At 37.3% G+C, this 13,419-nt stretch overlaps 1 protein-coding gene across 2 annotated transcripts in view; it reads right to left on the reverse strand.

Moving 5' to 3' along the window:
• Positions 1–13,419, reverse strand: part of TDRD9 (tudor domain containing 9) — a 73,197-nt gene that overhangs the window by 30,120 nt on the left and 29,658 nt on the right. Inside the window, exons 5-10 of one of the 2 annotated variants that reach the window (XM_039379555.1) lie at positions 12,919–13,041; positions 10,799–10,879; positions 7,830–7,994; positions 1,912–2,009; positions 894–959; positions 309–367 (exon numbers count right to left, since the gene is read on the reverse strand). In XM_039379555.1, the coding sequence (XP_039235489.1) occupies positions 309–367; positions 894–959; positions 1,912–2,009; positions 7,830–7,994; positions 10,799–10,879; positions 12,919–13,041 (592 nt within the window). The remainder of the gene's footprint in view (positions 1–308; positions 368–893; positions 960–1,911; positions 2,010–7,829; positions 7,995–10,798; positions 10,880–12,918; positions 13,042–13,419) is intronic. The other variant, XM_027732896.2, reaches the window with a different exon arrangement.

The following is a 13,419-nucleotide window of genomic DNA, read 5'->3' on the forward strand; positions in this document are numbered from 1 at the left end:
ACTGCCAGGGGAAATCCTATGACTAAGGGATTTTTGCTACGTTCTTGAATACCTGCATAAACATTTCTGAGAAACTGGTTTACTTCTTATTGAGACTTCAATTTCAAAAGTCCCATTTTCAAAATCTGCACAACACAGAGTTTCCCTGGTCGGATATTAAAAATGAAATTATTCTGTAACTGCAGTACAGGATTGCTGCAATTTTCAGCAAAGGCCAAATGCAGTTTAAGTAACTGGATGTGAAATCTTTATGCATTCTTTATATGACTGGCACCTGACTTCAGGTGATGTATTACACATATACTCACCTGGCAAAAACACCAGCACACTGCCACGTTCCAACGCATCCCTCAAGCTGTTTTCCTCCCTAACAAGAATATGAAGTTTCATTACTTTTACAACCTCAGTTTAACTTCATTACCCCAAGTTATTTTATTCTGAAAGAACAAGCAGAACTGAACACTTTTTGTACGATGCATTATTTAAACTTCTGAAGAAATGAAATTCAAACCATTACTTGCAACTACGTTTTCTGAAAAGCACAGTATATACATTGCAACAAGAGCATTAGGTTTAACTTCTTCCTCAAAATAGAGGTTTTGTCAAAATAGAAACATTCTTATTCAGCAATGAAATTAATCAGAATTAGGTTACCAAAGATCTTAAACTCAGAACACAGTATACTACTGCATAATGATATGCATACTCATTCAGTAATTCTTTAAGTATCTGTAATGCCCTTGTATTCTAAAAATACCACTTGAACAAAAGCCAAACGAGTATAAATTTCAACCACTATTATCAAGAACTACAGGTCATGACAGACGTGGAGGGAGTCATCTTTGACTGATCTGTTGTGAGTCAAAATCACCTTAAGAGAATTTAGAACTCACATTGTTCTGCTGTGTTCATTCCTGGTGTAAAATTTTTTCAGGTATTTTTCAGCCTCTACTCTAAAACTATATAATAAACAGAAAGCATAGTTTTTACTGGAAGGTACATAACAATGTGCATATTAGCCCTTTCAGTATTCGAAAGCTGAAATGCTAATTCCTTCATGTGTCCTTATTAAAGGTAGCTTATCAGTAAAAGGTAGCATAATTTGGCTATTACAGCAGAACAGCTTAATTAATTAAATCAAAAGAAATAACCAAGAAAGAAGCTTAGAAGTCACTATACATTGTAAAAATGTCAGAACCAAGTTTTTTGTATTTATGTACCTCCATGAACAGTTGTACTTTGGTAGTTCATCTAATAACTGCTCAAATGAGCTTAATTAACATTTTCTTAAAATGTCAAAGTTTACATAATACTAAGTTTGAAAGGAAAAAAATTAAGCTTACAAAACAAAATTACTTCTCCAACACAGTTTTACAGATTACTAGAATATATGGAAACAAAAAACATTCCTAAACTTAATACACAATGTTAGATCAAAGTTGTAGGAGCAACTTCATTACATTTTCAGATACTAGACATCAATTTCAAAACACAGAGAGCAACACAAATCAGTATTTACTTATTTCAAATTGCATTAAGGTCTTAAACAGCCAGTGAAAATTATTGCCTAGTTATAATTTTTTTTCCACGGATTATTATATGTTTTAATTTATAATACAAAATAGTAGATCCAGTTTTATTCTTCGTATAAACAATATTTGGCTCTGGTCTACAGCAAAGAATATAGTTTCCATACAACGTGGTTGTCTTGAATGATCACTTACACTCCAGGGCAGGAAGTGTATTTCAAGAACACAGGGTAGAAATCAAACAAATATATAAAATAAAAGCAGAGATATATGTAAAATTAAGTTACCACTAATAACTATAATACATGGGCTGCTGATCCTGCTTAATTAGTGTCTCATTTCCCCAAGAACCTCCAATTCCAGATCTTGAACTGTGTCTTACCTCTTCATCTCAAACTCATCAAATGACTCAATCAGAGACACTGCTACATCGTACATATTCTTTTTTATCACTGGTTCCTCAATGCTTTGAGAATGAAGCTGTTTGGAGAAGAAGGTATTGAGGTTAGCACAGTGTAACAGGCAGAAAGACTGTAGCTCACATATGTATTTCAATTTGTCAAGTGCTTTTCAATTAAAACTGATCCAGCACAGAAGCCTGCACAAAGAAGTAACTTCATCTGATGCGCTCATTATCTTCTAAACAGGCATTTTTCTTCAGGCATGTAACTATTTTTATGCTAAAGGAGTACTTCTGGTATTTACCCACTTAAGATAAGCACCAGGTCACACTTCATTAGTTTGCAGGACATACTCCTTTATCCAGGAGCGTTAAGCACATGAGAGTGATCACAACCCATGGAAACAGGATGACAAGGAGAGGAATTTGTGTAAGGAAGGTACAATGCTTCTCACAGCTACTATACTGCAGGTCTCTACCTGAGTGCACAGAAATCACGTACCTTACTAATTTAAATTGGTTTTGTATTTAATGGATCTTGTGTTTTAGGTCATACCCTGTCAAAAGATTACTGTTCTGTTGTACATAACAGAACCATGATGATTCTGCCTACAGTATTTTCTAGCATTCTGAGACATACTCAAGGCTGTAACATTTAAGAACACAAGTCTTCAGAGCAAACACAGTAACTTAGTAACTTTCCAGGTCTAAAATCAAACGTTTAATGAACTAGACATGCTTTGGAAAAGGTCTATAATGTTACACATTTTTCTGTTGTAGAGAAAGTGGGTTTTGATTGTTGCTCACCTCCTCATTCTAGGGAAAACTCATTACTGGACCAAGAGTTTCAGAGCTAAAAATCACAGAGAACTGAACTATCTAAACTATTACCTGGACTTCAGCAAGGCCTTTGACACCGTCTCCCACAGCATTCTCCTGAAAAAGCTGGCAGCCCACGGCTTGGACAGGGGCACTCTGTGCTGGGTTAGGAACTGGCTGGAGGGCCGGGCTCAGAGGGTGGTGGTGAACGGGGCTGCATCCAGTTGGGATCCGGTCACTAGTGGTGTCCCCCAGGGATCAGTGTTGGGCCCAGTTCTATTTAATATCTTTACCGATGATTTAGATGAGGGGATTGAGTCCATCATCAGCAAATTTGCAGATGACACTAAGCTGGGGGGGAGTGTCAATCAGCTGGAAGGCAGGAGGGCTCTGCAGAGGGACCTGGACAGGTTGGAGAGTTGGGCTGATTCCAGTGGGATGAGATTCAGCAAGGCCAAGTGCCGGATCCTCCACTTTGGCCACAACCCCCTGCAGCACTACAGGCTGGGGACAGAGTGGCTGGAGAGCAGCCAGGCACAAAGGGACCTGGGAGTTTGGATTGACAGGAAGCTGAACAGGAGCCAGCAGTGTGCCCACATGGCCAAGAAGGCCAATGGCATCCTGGCCTGGATCAGGAACAGTGTGGCCAACAGGTCCAGGGAAGTGATTCCTCCTCTGTATTCAGCGCTGGTGAGGCCACACCCTGAGTACTGTGTCCAGTTCTGGGCCCCTCAGTTCAGGAAGGATATTGAGGTGCTGGAACAGGTCCAGAGAAGAGCAACAAGGCTGGGGAAGGAACTCGAGCACAAGTCCTATGAGGAGAGGCTGAGGGAGCTGGAGTTGTTCAGCCTGGAGAAGAGGAGGCTCAGGGGAGACCTCATCACTCTCTACAACTCCCTGAAAGGAGGCTGTAGCCAGGTGGGGGTTGGTCTCTTTTCCCAGGCAACTATCAGCAAGACAAGAGGGCATGGTCTTAAGCTGTGCCAGGGGAGGTTTAGGTTAGATATTAGGAAGAAATTCTTTACAGAGAGGGTAATCAGGCATTGGAATGGGCTGCCCAGGGAAGTGGTGGATTCCCTGTCCCTGGAGGTTTTTAAGATGAGACTGGATGTGGCACTTAGTGCCATGGTCTGGTAACCATGGCAGTGTTGGATCAAGGGTTGGACTTGATGATCTCGGAGGTCCCTTCCAACCCAGCTGATTCTATGATTCTATTTACAGTGAAATTAGTTATTTTTCTACCAGTTTTCTTTCTGAAGGAGTTCATGACAGAATCACAAAAGCACTACTACTAGCACCAATCTGGCAACACTGCTTTACATCATCTTTTGCTACTGCAACCTCTGTCCTCAGCTTTCAACCCCTTACATCATGTAACCCTGGGTCACCTTGGTGTCTTCAGAAAGACTCCTTTCTGAAAACCTTGAGAAAATTATTCTACTTTCTTCTGGCAGAGAATGGGTTGGGGGGTCAAAAAGAGCCATCTATAAGAAATGGATAATATTCTTTCCACTTCTCTGATCCTCCTCGAAATCCATCAGCTGGGTAGACTTTTCAGGTGGACAACTCTGTCAGTCCCAGAGCTTCTGAACTGCATTCTACACTGGCTTCCACTGTAGCTTGATTAGTCCATCAGAAAACAGAAAACATTACTTATCAAAAATACTTGAATACTTTTTTTTAAATGCCCCAATATATGTGAAAAATCTAAGTGATTTATCTCTTCTGGGCTGCTCAAACGTAAGATTTTTGAGTTCATATTATCCCTGCTTAAATAACCATCAAATTTGTCTTTGCAATTTTGTTAAAGAGTACTAAAGGTACAATCAGTAGCATGACAAAGCTTCTACATCTCTCCTAATAAAAGGTAACAATGCGACAAACAGCAAATCCAAAAGCCCTGTCAGACCTGACTAAAATAACCTAACATAGTCAAAATAGCTTTTGACAGCAGTTCACTACCATCTCAGGACTCTGACCCCAATTCCAGTGATAATAAGTTTTTACCTCTGCAAGACAAAAATGGCTTTGCATTTTTACACTTTGCTTCATTTTTTTAAGTCTGCTCACTGAGTTAACTATACAATTAATTTCCATTTCCTATCTCCAATACTATCCATTACAACAGGAAAGCACTTACACAACTAGCTTTAGAATTGCCCATAGACAGAACCTTGATGCATTTTTCATGAAGCCTGTGTTTCAATGATTCCTTGGGGCTTAGGGGTTGCTGATATGACAGAATCATGATCCTGTTAAACATCCAGAACAACATGTTTACAAAGCCCATTATGCCAGAAGAAACTACTTTTTATAAGCCTATGCTCACAAATTAAACAGTAGCACCTATAAATGACCCGGTATCTGGGCAAGGATAAGCCAATGTTACACTGAAGAGTGTTTCTCACTTCTTTCCCTCTTACTCTTTTCTACAAATGAAGCAATTCAAGTGGAAAGCTTTATCTTTGATTCAGCTAGATGTCTGTACAGCCACAGCAAAGGGTTTACTGCAAACAGGCATAAAGAAGAAAAAATAATGATGTTGTTTTTATTTATCTTCCAAATCACAACTGATATCAATGAATTCACTAAATAACCAAGTCAGAACTACCCAAAGAAATTTTTTTTTTCAAGCATTGTTTTAAAACATTATCACACACGGAAATAAATTATGTATTAAAGTCAAGAGCTCTGCAGGATTCATAAAAGATTCTACATTTATACAGTAACATCCAATTATTTTAAGATTTTTTGAGAATGGACAAAGGTTCATAGCTCACAGCACAAAGACAGTTACAAAGGACTAAACCAATTTCAACCAAGATGCTTTAAGGAATGAGTTAAGATTTATGTAATCTGGTTTTATAGTTATTAATTTTAAAATCAAAAGGAAACATGGAAAAATCCTGTTTATCGAAAGAGCAAAGACTGCATTTACTTTTAACTGCTGGATTCTTCTACGTGAATTTTACAGGTTTTTAAAAGTGAAAATAAAACATCAAGAACTAAAGCCTGAAGTCTGTACCTCAGGCAGTTATCCAACTCATTGTGATTTTAGCATGATGAAAGATGTGCCCCTGCTTCCATATGGCAGCATTAGCTCATTAACTGTCTTAACGCTCAGGTTCCACTTTCATTTTATTAAGATGTTACACAAATCTTAGACCTTCCATGTTTTTAAGTATTTTTTAATTATAACTAGTATTCACAGAAAATCTTCACATACAGCACCATAAGAAACAGGATAGAGACCAAGTATCAGTGCTTTACAATTCAATTTATGCATACATATAAAAAAAAAATCAAAAGCACTTATGTGCTTTTATTGTTGCCCTAAGGTACAAGTAACTTCGTGGACAAACATACTCTCCTTGTCCTGCTGAAAAACAGAATGGCTATAGATAGGACAACACAAGATAAAGAATCAGATGAAAACTTAAAAAAAAAACAACAACAAAAAACCACAGAGAAAATGAAAAGTAAAAAAAGGTCTAAGCACTGAAAGCAGTTCCTTTTGTTCGTGATCTCTGAGGTGAAAGGTGTGGAAGCTGACATTCAGCTCAAAGGGCAGCGATGACAAATTCAACTTGACTGAAGTAAACTCCTTACTGAATTTCCTGGTAATCTTTTTGCTGTAATTATCAGAAATCTTTTACAAAACCCCCATGTATTACATTATCTCCACATTATCTATCTGAGCTGCCATACTAATGTATAAATACTGATGGGCCAACTGCTATAAGAATTGAGTTTATTTTTTTTTTTGGTTGCATTAAAATTTCAACAGTTGATAGCCTTTTATTTTAGCTTGCCTGTTCTGAGACATAACCAATGCCTGTTTTGTGTACAGCATAAGCAATTATCTTTTGGGTTTCTCAAACTACCTGTTTTATTTCACTGTTTTATTTTCTGCAGAATTGAGGGATGAAAGCTAAATAGTAACAGTGTGTTCACACATGCTTCTTTTCAAGTGCATCCCTCATCTTCTTCATTGTAATAACAGCGTTCTGAATTATCAAAACTGACCAATAATTACTCCCATGTCCCAGTTGTTTTGGGAGTGAGTGTCACAATTAAAGCCTGAGTGCATTTGTTGTACTTTGCTTTAACCTGTTTATTTTGCCTTGAACCATAATACTGGAAGAGCTCACTCGAGTGAATTCCTACACAGCTGCTTTTCAAATGTAAAACAACCTCCACTATTATAAAACCGCAGAAAATAAATTAATTTGTATTTACGTTAATTCCTTCGTTATCTGATGTCTACACGGATACTTGCTATAAAATAGCACGTCAGGAGCTCTACAAACCAAATGTTCAAAATACAATCTGCGCAGTTTATAAGCTAAAGATTGATACAGCAAACAAATCTTCAGCCACTACTACCCTCCTCAGGCACCAGAGCAGCAGCTCTCCAGTGCAGCAGTACCGGCTGTCAAGTGCCCACCCAGGGATCTGAGAAGTAGCTGTTATTCCAACATATTTTCATTATTCAAAATTACACATTTGCCATGGTGGCCTATGGAGCTACGACAGAAATATGTTCAAAACTGCTGCATAACATCTCTTGGTTTTATTAAGGAAAAAAAAAATGGAAAGAAAAAAAAGAATAGGAAATCCTCAGCTGAGAGAGAAGCCAACTTGGTAACATCGAAGTTCTAAGCACAAATGCTTGTTTTCTGATGACTCTCTTAATTTCCTGGCACTTTCTGCCTTTGATACATAACAGCAACATGAACCAACCCAGGAAATATTCCCATTTTCTCAGCTATATTCAAAGAGATCTGTAAAATCTTAATATGTTACTTTCTGCACAGAATTTTACATTGTTCACCTTAAATGCAAGCTACCAAACAAAATGCCTCATACTACTTAAAATTCCCAGCACTTTGCATCCCATTTCTGTTACATGAAAGAAACTAGTGTACTGGTAAGAAGACTCCTGTTTTATCATAAAGTATTAATTCTTACCTAGAAGTGTAATGTAAAATTGGTTATTTGTAATTTTATTACACAGTTGGACTGACTATTCCAATTTCTTTCTTACTCTGTCCAAAGAAATGACATTATATTTACATTACCTTGAAATCAACAGTGTCCTTTAAATCATCAAGATAATACTCTTCAACTGCAAAAGGTTTGCCTTCCACCTTAAATACACAGACTGGATTCAGCCCATTACGAAGTGGAATTGCAAAGTAATCAGCAAATTCTTTAGAGTTGATGGAAGCAGACATCAATATTATCTGTCAAAAAAATGCATAGCAAATATAACACATTAATTTTAACACAAAATGCCCTGCTACATGAAAATCTCCAAGTATTTTTTATGCTAAAATGGTCCGATTTTGGTTACAACAGGTATGTTACCTCAGCACATTTAAGACAATCAAGGTTAAATGCTTAAGAACCCTAGCTAGCACATGAAGAAAGGTAAGCACCTGTATGAAAATGGCTCAGGCTGGATGCCTAGGGCAGACAACATGGTAGAAGTTCAACCAAAATCATATCGTACACTTGATAAAATGCCAAAATAAAAATGCCATAAAATACAGCTAAAGAGCATCCCCCTTACAAAGTGACAGGAAGGCAAGCTAACAAAGTGGGTGTTGTACCACAGTGCTCAGCTCCAAAGCGCAAGATACACAGGATAGGTAAAGATACACAACAGAGGGGCAGATTAAACCATGAAGTCATTTAACATGATCCTGAAAGGACATAATTCTGCAAATATTATATATGCAACCTGTCCCACTACAGCAAGAACTACCTCGTGCCTCAACAGTGCTCACCTACACCAGGACGACAGGCTAAATGTAACCTTCCCTGAAGGCTACTGAAACAAAACCCAATCTAAATTATTCTAACTGCAGTTACAGGCAAGGAATATTAAACTACCTCTTCTTCTAGACAGTCTTTATAATTTGGACTCTGTAACCTGCACGGAGCCTTTCCAAACTGAAAGGAAATGACAGATTCTTAACAGAGTGCCTGAAGGACCACCTAACTGAACTAATAGTTTAATTTACTCCTAAAGCAGAAATTCAACAAGCCTATATCCCCAACACGGCAGATAAACACATCAGAACAGAAGGTAATCAAAGCAGACAGTTCTTCAAGATCAAGCAGTCCAAAACCACTTGTACAGCATGGAGATGTCTAAAGACCCACCAGATAATACCAAAAACTGTTATCAGTCACTACTAGAAACTGCACTGTTTGGTCTGATCCAGTGTCAGGTTTCCTTGCAACAACCCTATCCCAGCAAGATCAACCTTAGAACAATCCAATGTCTGTTCTGTGATCTAAAAATAATAATCTGCACCAGCCATCTGCCAGAAAACTCAGCATAGTTGATAGGTGAACCACAGCAGGTAGTTCTTGTCCTCAGTACATCAGAATTGCTCTTGCCATCTTGTTAGTTGATGCAATGTTGAATTACCTGCTACTTCTGAGGTCTGCAATGTCCAGATTAGGAAACAAACAGCTCATATGCATTTCATATAAATGTCTTGTATCCCTCCCTTAAACAGGTATCCTTGCACACTTTTGTTTCATGAATCCAAGGAGGTTGGGAGGAAAACCTTACATGTTCTGATTAACTTGCCATATGATCAAAACCCCTTTCCTTTATAGTTTTTCAAAAGGGGCTGAAAAAGGATGAAGTAGGAGACACTGGGCTTAGTGTATAAATTCAAACTGAATTACCCACTTTGGTCTGCTAAAAGCCAGAAACTGAGATCAAGAGTTCCCCCCTTTTCACCATTACAAAAAATCAAAAATTCAAAGGGACATCCTCCCTCTCCCTCAAAGGTAAGATTGTCTCAGGTTTATACAGTATGAAACTATCATCTGCAGAAACAACTGCAGAGAACAATATAAAAGGGATAAAATTTTCCAGTGCCAATTTTGAGAGATTTAAATGCAATTATAGAGAAAAAGGAAAAAATATTTCAGGAACCTATAACAGAAGAATGTTTTCTAAGAGAAAACGATGACAGGGCCTGTAGGGTTTCTTGCCATTGACACCAACCAGGTAATTAGCATCAAGGGAAAACTTTTCACAAACTCAGTTTGATTAAATTATTGGTCTTCTCAATAGGCAGAGCCAAGTGCTAAAAAAGGCTGAATACTTTCATATTACTGTCTCTGAATTTAAAGACAAGAGAGTTTTCTTATCAGCATGAAAAGGGATTAAAAAGTGAAAGATGTGAAGAGCACTGTCATGCCCTACGCCAACTGGAAGGCCACTTTCAGTGACAGCATGTTTGGAAGATCTAAAGACCAAGTTATCCAAGTTCAAATCAATGTGATGGACTGCACTTAAGAACGTGGATTCCCTTCCAATGACAAGAAAACCAGCCAACCCAGAACTACACTTATGTCTGTTTTGAACAGGAAAAGTCACATTAATTAAGCAATTACCTGAAGACACATAGAGTCTCACAAAATAGCTGCAGTCCCAGATAGCTGCACATAAAGATACTGAGTTAGCCTAACTCCATCACCCGTATTTAATTAAAGAGTTCATTACTGAGACACAAAGACTAAATATGTCACGCTGTATGTCTGTAAAATCTGCTTTAGTACAAAGCATGAGTGCCTAACATGCAGAGAAAAATCTCAGACACGTTTTACTACCAGTTCTGCCCAGAAATTACAATACAGCATTTCTTGTCTTCTGCTATTTTTCCCACTTTAACAAAAAAACCTCAGTATTTCCAGGAGTTAATGCTACCATATTTAACCAAGGATAAGCACTGCCCTCAATACCCAATAAGTAATTCTAGTCAAATATCCATCTTGCATTTTTTAGCCTTAAGCAGGCTTTAGAAACTAATGCATTTTAACATGAGGAGGAAAAAAAAGTCTTTCAGAATACATTACAGCAGCCAGGAAAAGAGTGCCCTTTAGCTTGCTTACTTATGAAGTGCAGCAAACTAAATAATATTTCAGTGCAAAATAACAACATAACAATTTGTTGTAAATTCTTTAAAACGTGCAAAAATATTCTTGTGAGAAAAAGCAGCAGAATTCAGTTTGAACCCACCTTTACAGACTGTGAATTTGTATATAATAGTTTACGGGTCATCAAGAGCAAGAAATCCATTTCTTCTGTACGCTCATGCACCTGGAAGATATTATGCATAATTTAATTTTAATTAATTCATGATTTGAATTAATGATTTGAAAATCTCTTATTTTCCTACTCAATGTATGCTTTGTTTTTGTAACTTGGAACAATAATACATTTTCACAGAAGAAAACGCCTTTTGAGAGTATGCATGTTAATCACTTTAAAATTCCAATAAGGCTGTTCAGATGACTACAGCACCCTTTGTGAAAACTGTTTGTCACTATTAAGTCATGAAAATCATAGAATAGTGACTAGAAAACCAATCATCAGCTCCAGCCACTGGTTCTATTAGAGCTGGCAATAACACCTGAAGTGGTAATGATGCTGGGTGAATCAACTGTACTGATAAAATCACAAATGATCCAGTAAGGGACTAGGTTGGTTTATCTGAGTAGATGTGCCCCATTCTCAGTGGCTTCTAGCTTTTGATTGCTCCTTGCAGTTCAGCAAGCAATCCTCAACTTTATCCATGATGATCATATCCCTTTCTTGAATTGCAGTTTAAATATATTAAGTGCAGCAGCTTTTTCTGGAGCTCAGCCTTCAACATTTGAGTCCTGTAAAGTAATTAGCATATTCTAAAATAAAATCAACTTATAATCAATACTGTCCCATTACAAAAACAATTTAGCTAAGGCAGTTTTCAGGTTGACAGTAAGGTCTTGCTGTAAGAAGTCGATTTTTAGTCTAGGTTTGTTTTGGTATGCTCCTAAATGTCTGCAGTGCTCTAAGAGTACCAAGACTTGCAATCAGAAATGTCATGGAAAACATCTGCTTGTTAAAACAGTGACTGTTGGCTCAAGATCACAATCTCTGTAGTAGATGTGGGGAGAAAGGTGGCATATAGGGAACAGAAGGGACTAGAATTTTGGCTGGGGAAATGGGACAGTATTGCATTTCCTTCTTTTTGGTTTTAAAATGTTAAGGTTTGCAAGACTGGTAATACATTAGAGTGCTCAAATCTTTTCCATGAAGACAAGTGGTACAATTCTTTAGGATGTGGAGTTATTTTGATTCTTTCATCTGTTTGAATGAAGTCCTAAAGTTTCTTCATATGAAAATGTAACTATCTGCTCAATCTCTTCCAGGTTTCCAATATGCCACTTCAAGTGCAGTCATGACAGCCTTACTTGTTGCTATAATAGTCTAATGGTATACCAAGTATTGTCTCCCTGCTTCTCAAATATCCAAGAATTAAAGTTGCTCTCAGCTACAATACCATAACCGAATAAAAATGAAAAACAACACTTACAAAGCAAACAAACAAAACAAAAACAAGAAACCCCACACAAACAAACAAAAAACTCACAAAAAATAAAAAACAAACAAACAAAAATCAACCCCAACCAACCAAAAGAAAAAAAACCCCACCAACAAAATAACCAAAAAAACCAAAATATCCTCCCAAAACAAATCCCTAAGTCCTCTTCTGTATCACTACATCCCAAGATGTCCTATATCTCATATGTGATTTACGTTCATGGTTCATGAAAGCACAATTTGACATCTGACTTTCCACATGAAGTAAGCACAGAAACATGTAAAAATATGCAAATTACAAAAAACCTACAAGTGTATTTTCTTTAGCTTTTTGGTGAACTGACAGCAATAACAATGAATCCACATGAATGAACTGTAAATCCAGCCAGAAGACAGAACTTTCACAGGGGTATTTCTCAGGCTATCCCTAAAGAATAAAGACTCTTCGTAATACCTAACTGAGTGAAAACTAGCTGCTTCCTCCTAGTAGGCCTAGCCAGACAGGTTCTTGAATTCCACATGGTAGATTTCAATAAACATTTCAAGGCACCTGTATGAAAAGCTAAGCACGCAAAAAACCCCTCCCTACACCCTTAGTGCTACACTTGTCGCTCAAAGGAATGCTGAGACAAGCCTATTTCAGCAAGTATTAGCTTAGACACCTTATACAAAACATCTTTACAAGCAGATGTCTGCTTTTCTCTTGCATGGTAAGAGCAACAAAAGAGAAGGCTTTCTTAATATGAAATTTAAACTTATCTCCAACAACTTACTTCATCAATGAAAATATGCGTGAACTCAGTTAGGCTCTTGGCAGAAACTACTTTCTGAAGAAGAACGCCAGTTGTCATATACAGCAACCTTGTCTCCTTTGTCGAAACGTTCTCTAAACTCAACTAACAACAGTAACAAAAATATATGTTAAGATGGAAAGAGATATTTAATATATTTAGAGAAACATGCATCTGAAAGTACTCCAAAATGAAACACAATGTAAATCCATCCAAATTATTTACTTACACTTGTAGAAGTCTCTGTACAAAAGTGTTCTCAAATCCCAGAACCAATTAACTGGGGTTTTTTGGGAGAAATTTAAAAAAATTTAAACCTCTGAAGTTTACTAAGTATCAAAATTCCTTGCTGGGGGCTTTAGCCTGAGAAGAATTCTTCAAAGACTTCTAAAGGTATGTACATCATCTTTTCCACTAATATGAAGAGGAAGAAAAAGATTTTGCCAAAATGTAGTTTGCTTACTGGACAGGAAAAGGAAAGAT

This window comes from Pipra filicauda, unplaced genomic scaffold, assembly GCF_003945595.2.
Source record: "Pipra filicauda isolate LSUMZ 115617 unplaced genomic scaffold, ASM394559v2 scaffold16_size7369187_pilon, whole genome shotgun sequence".
Taxonomy (NCBI): domain Eukaryota; kingdom Metazoa; phylum Chordata; class Aves; order Passeriformes; family Pipridae; genus Pipra; species Pipra filicauda.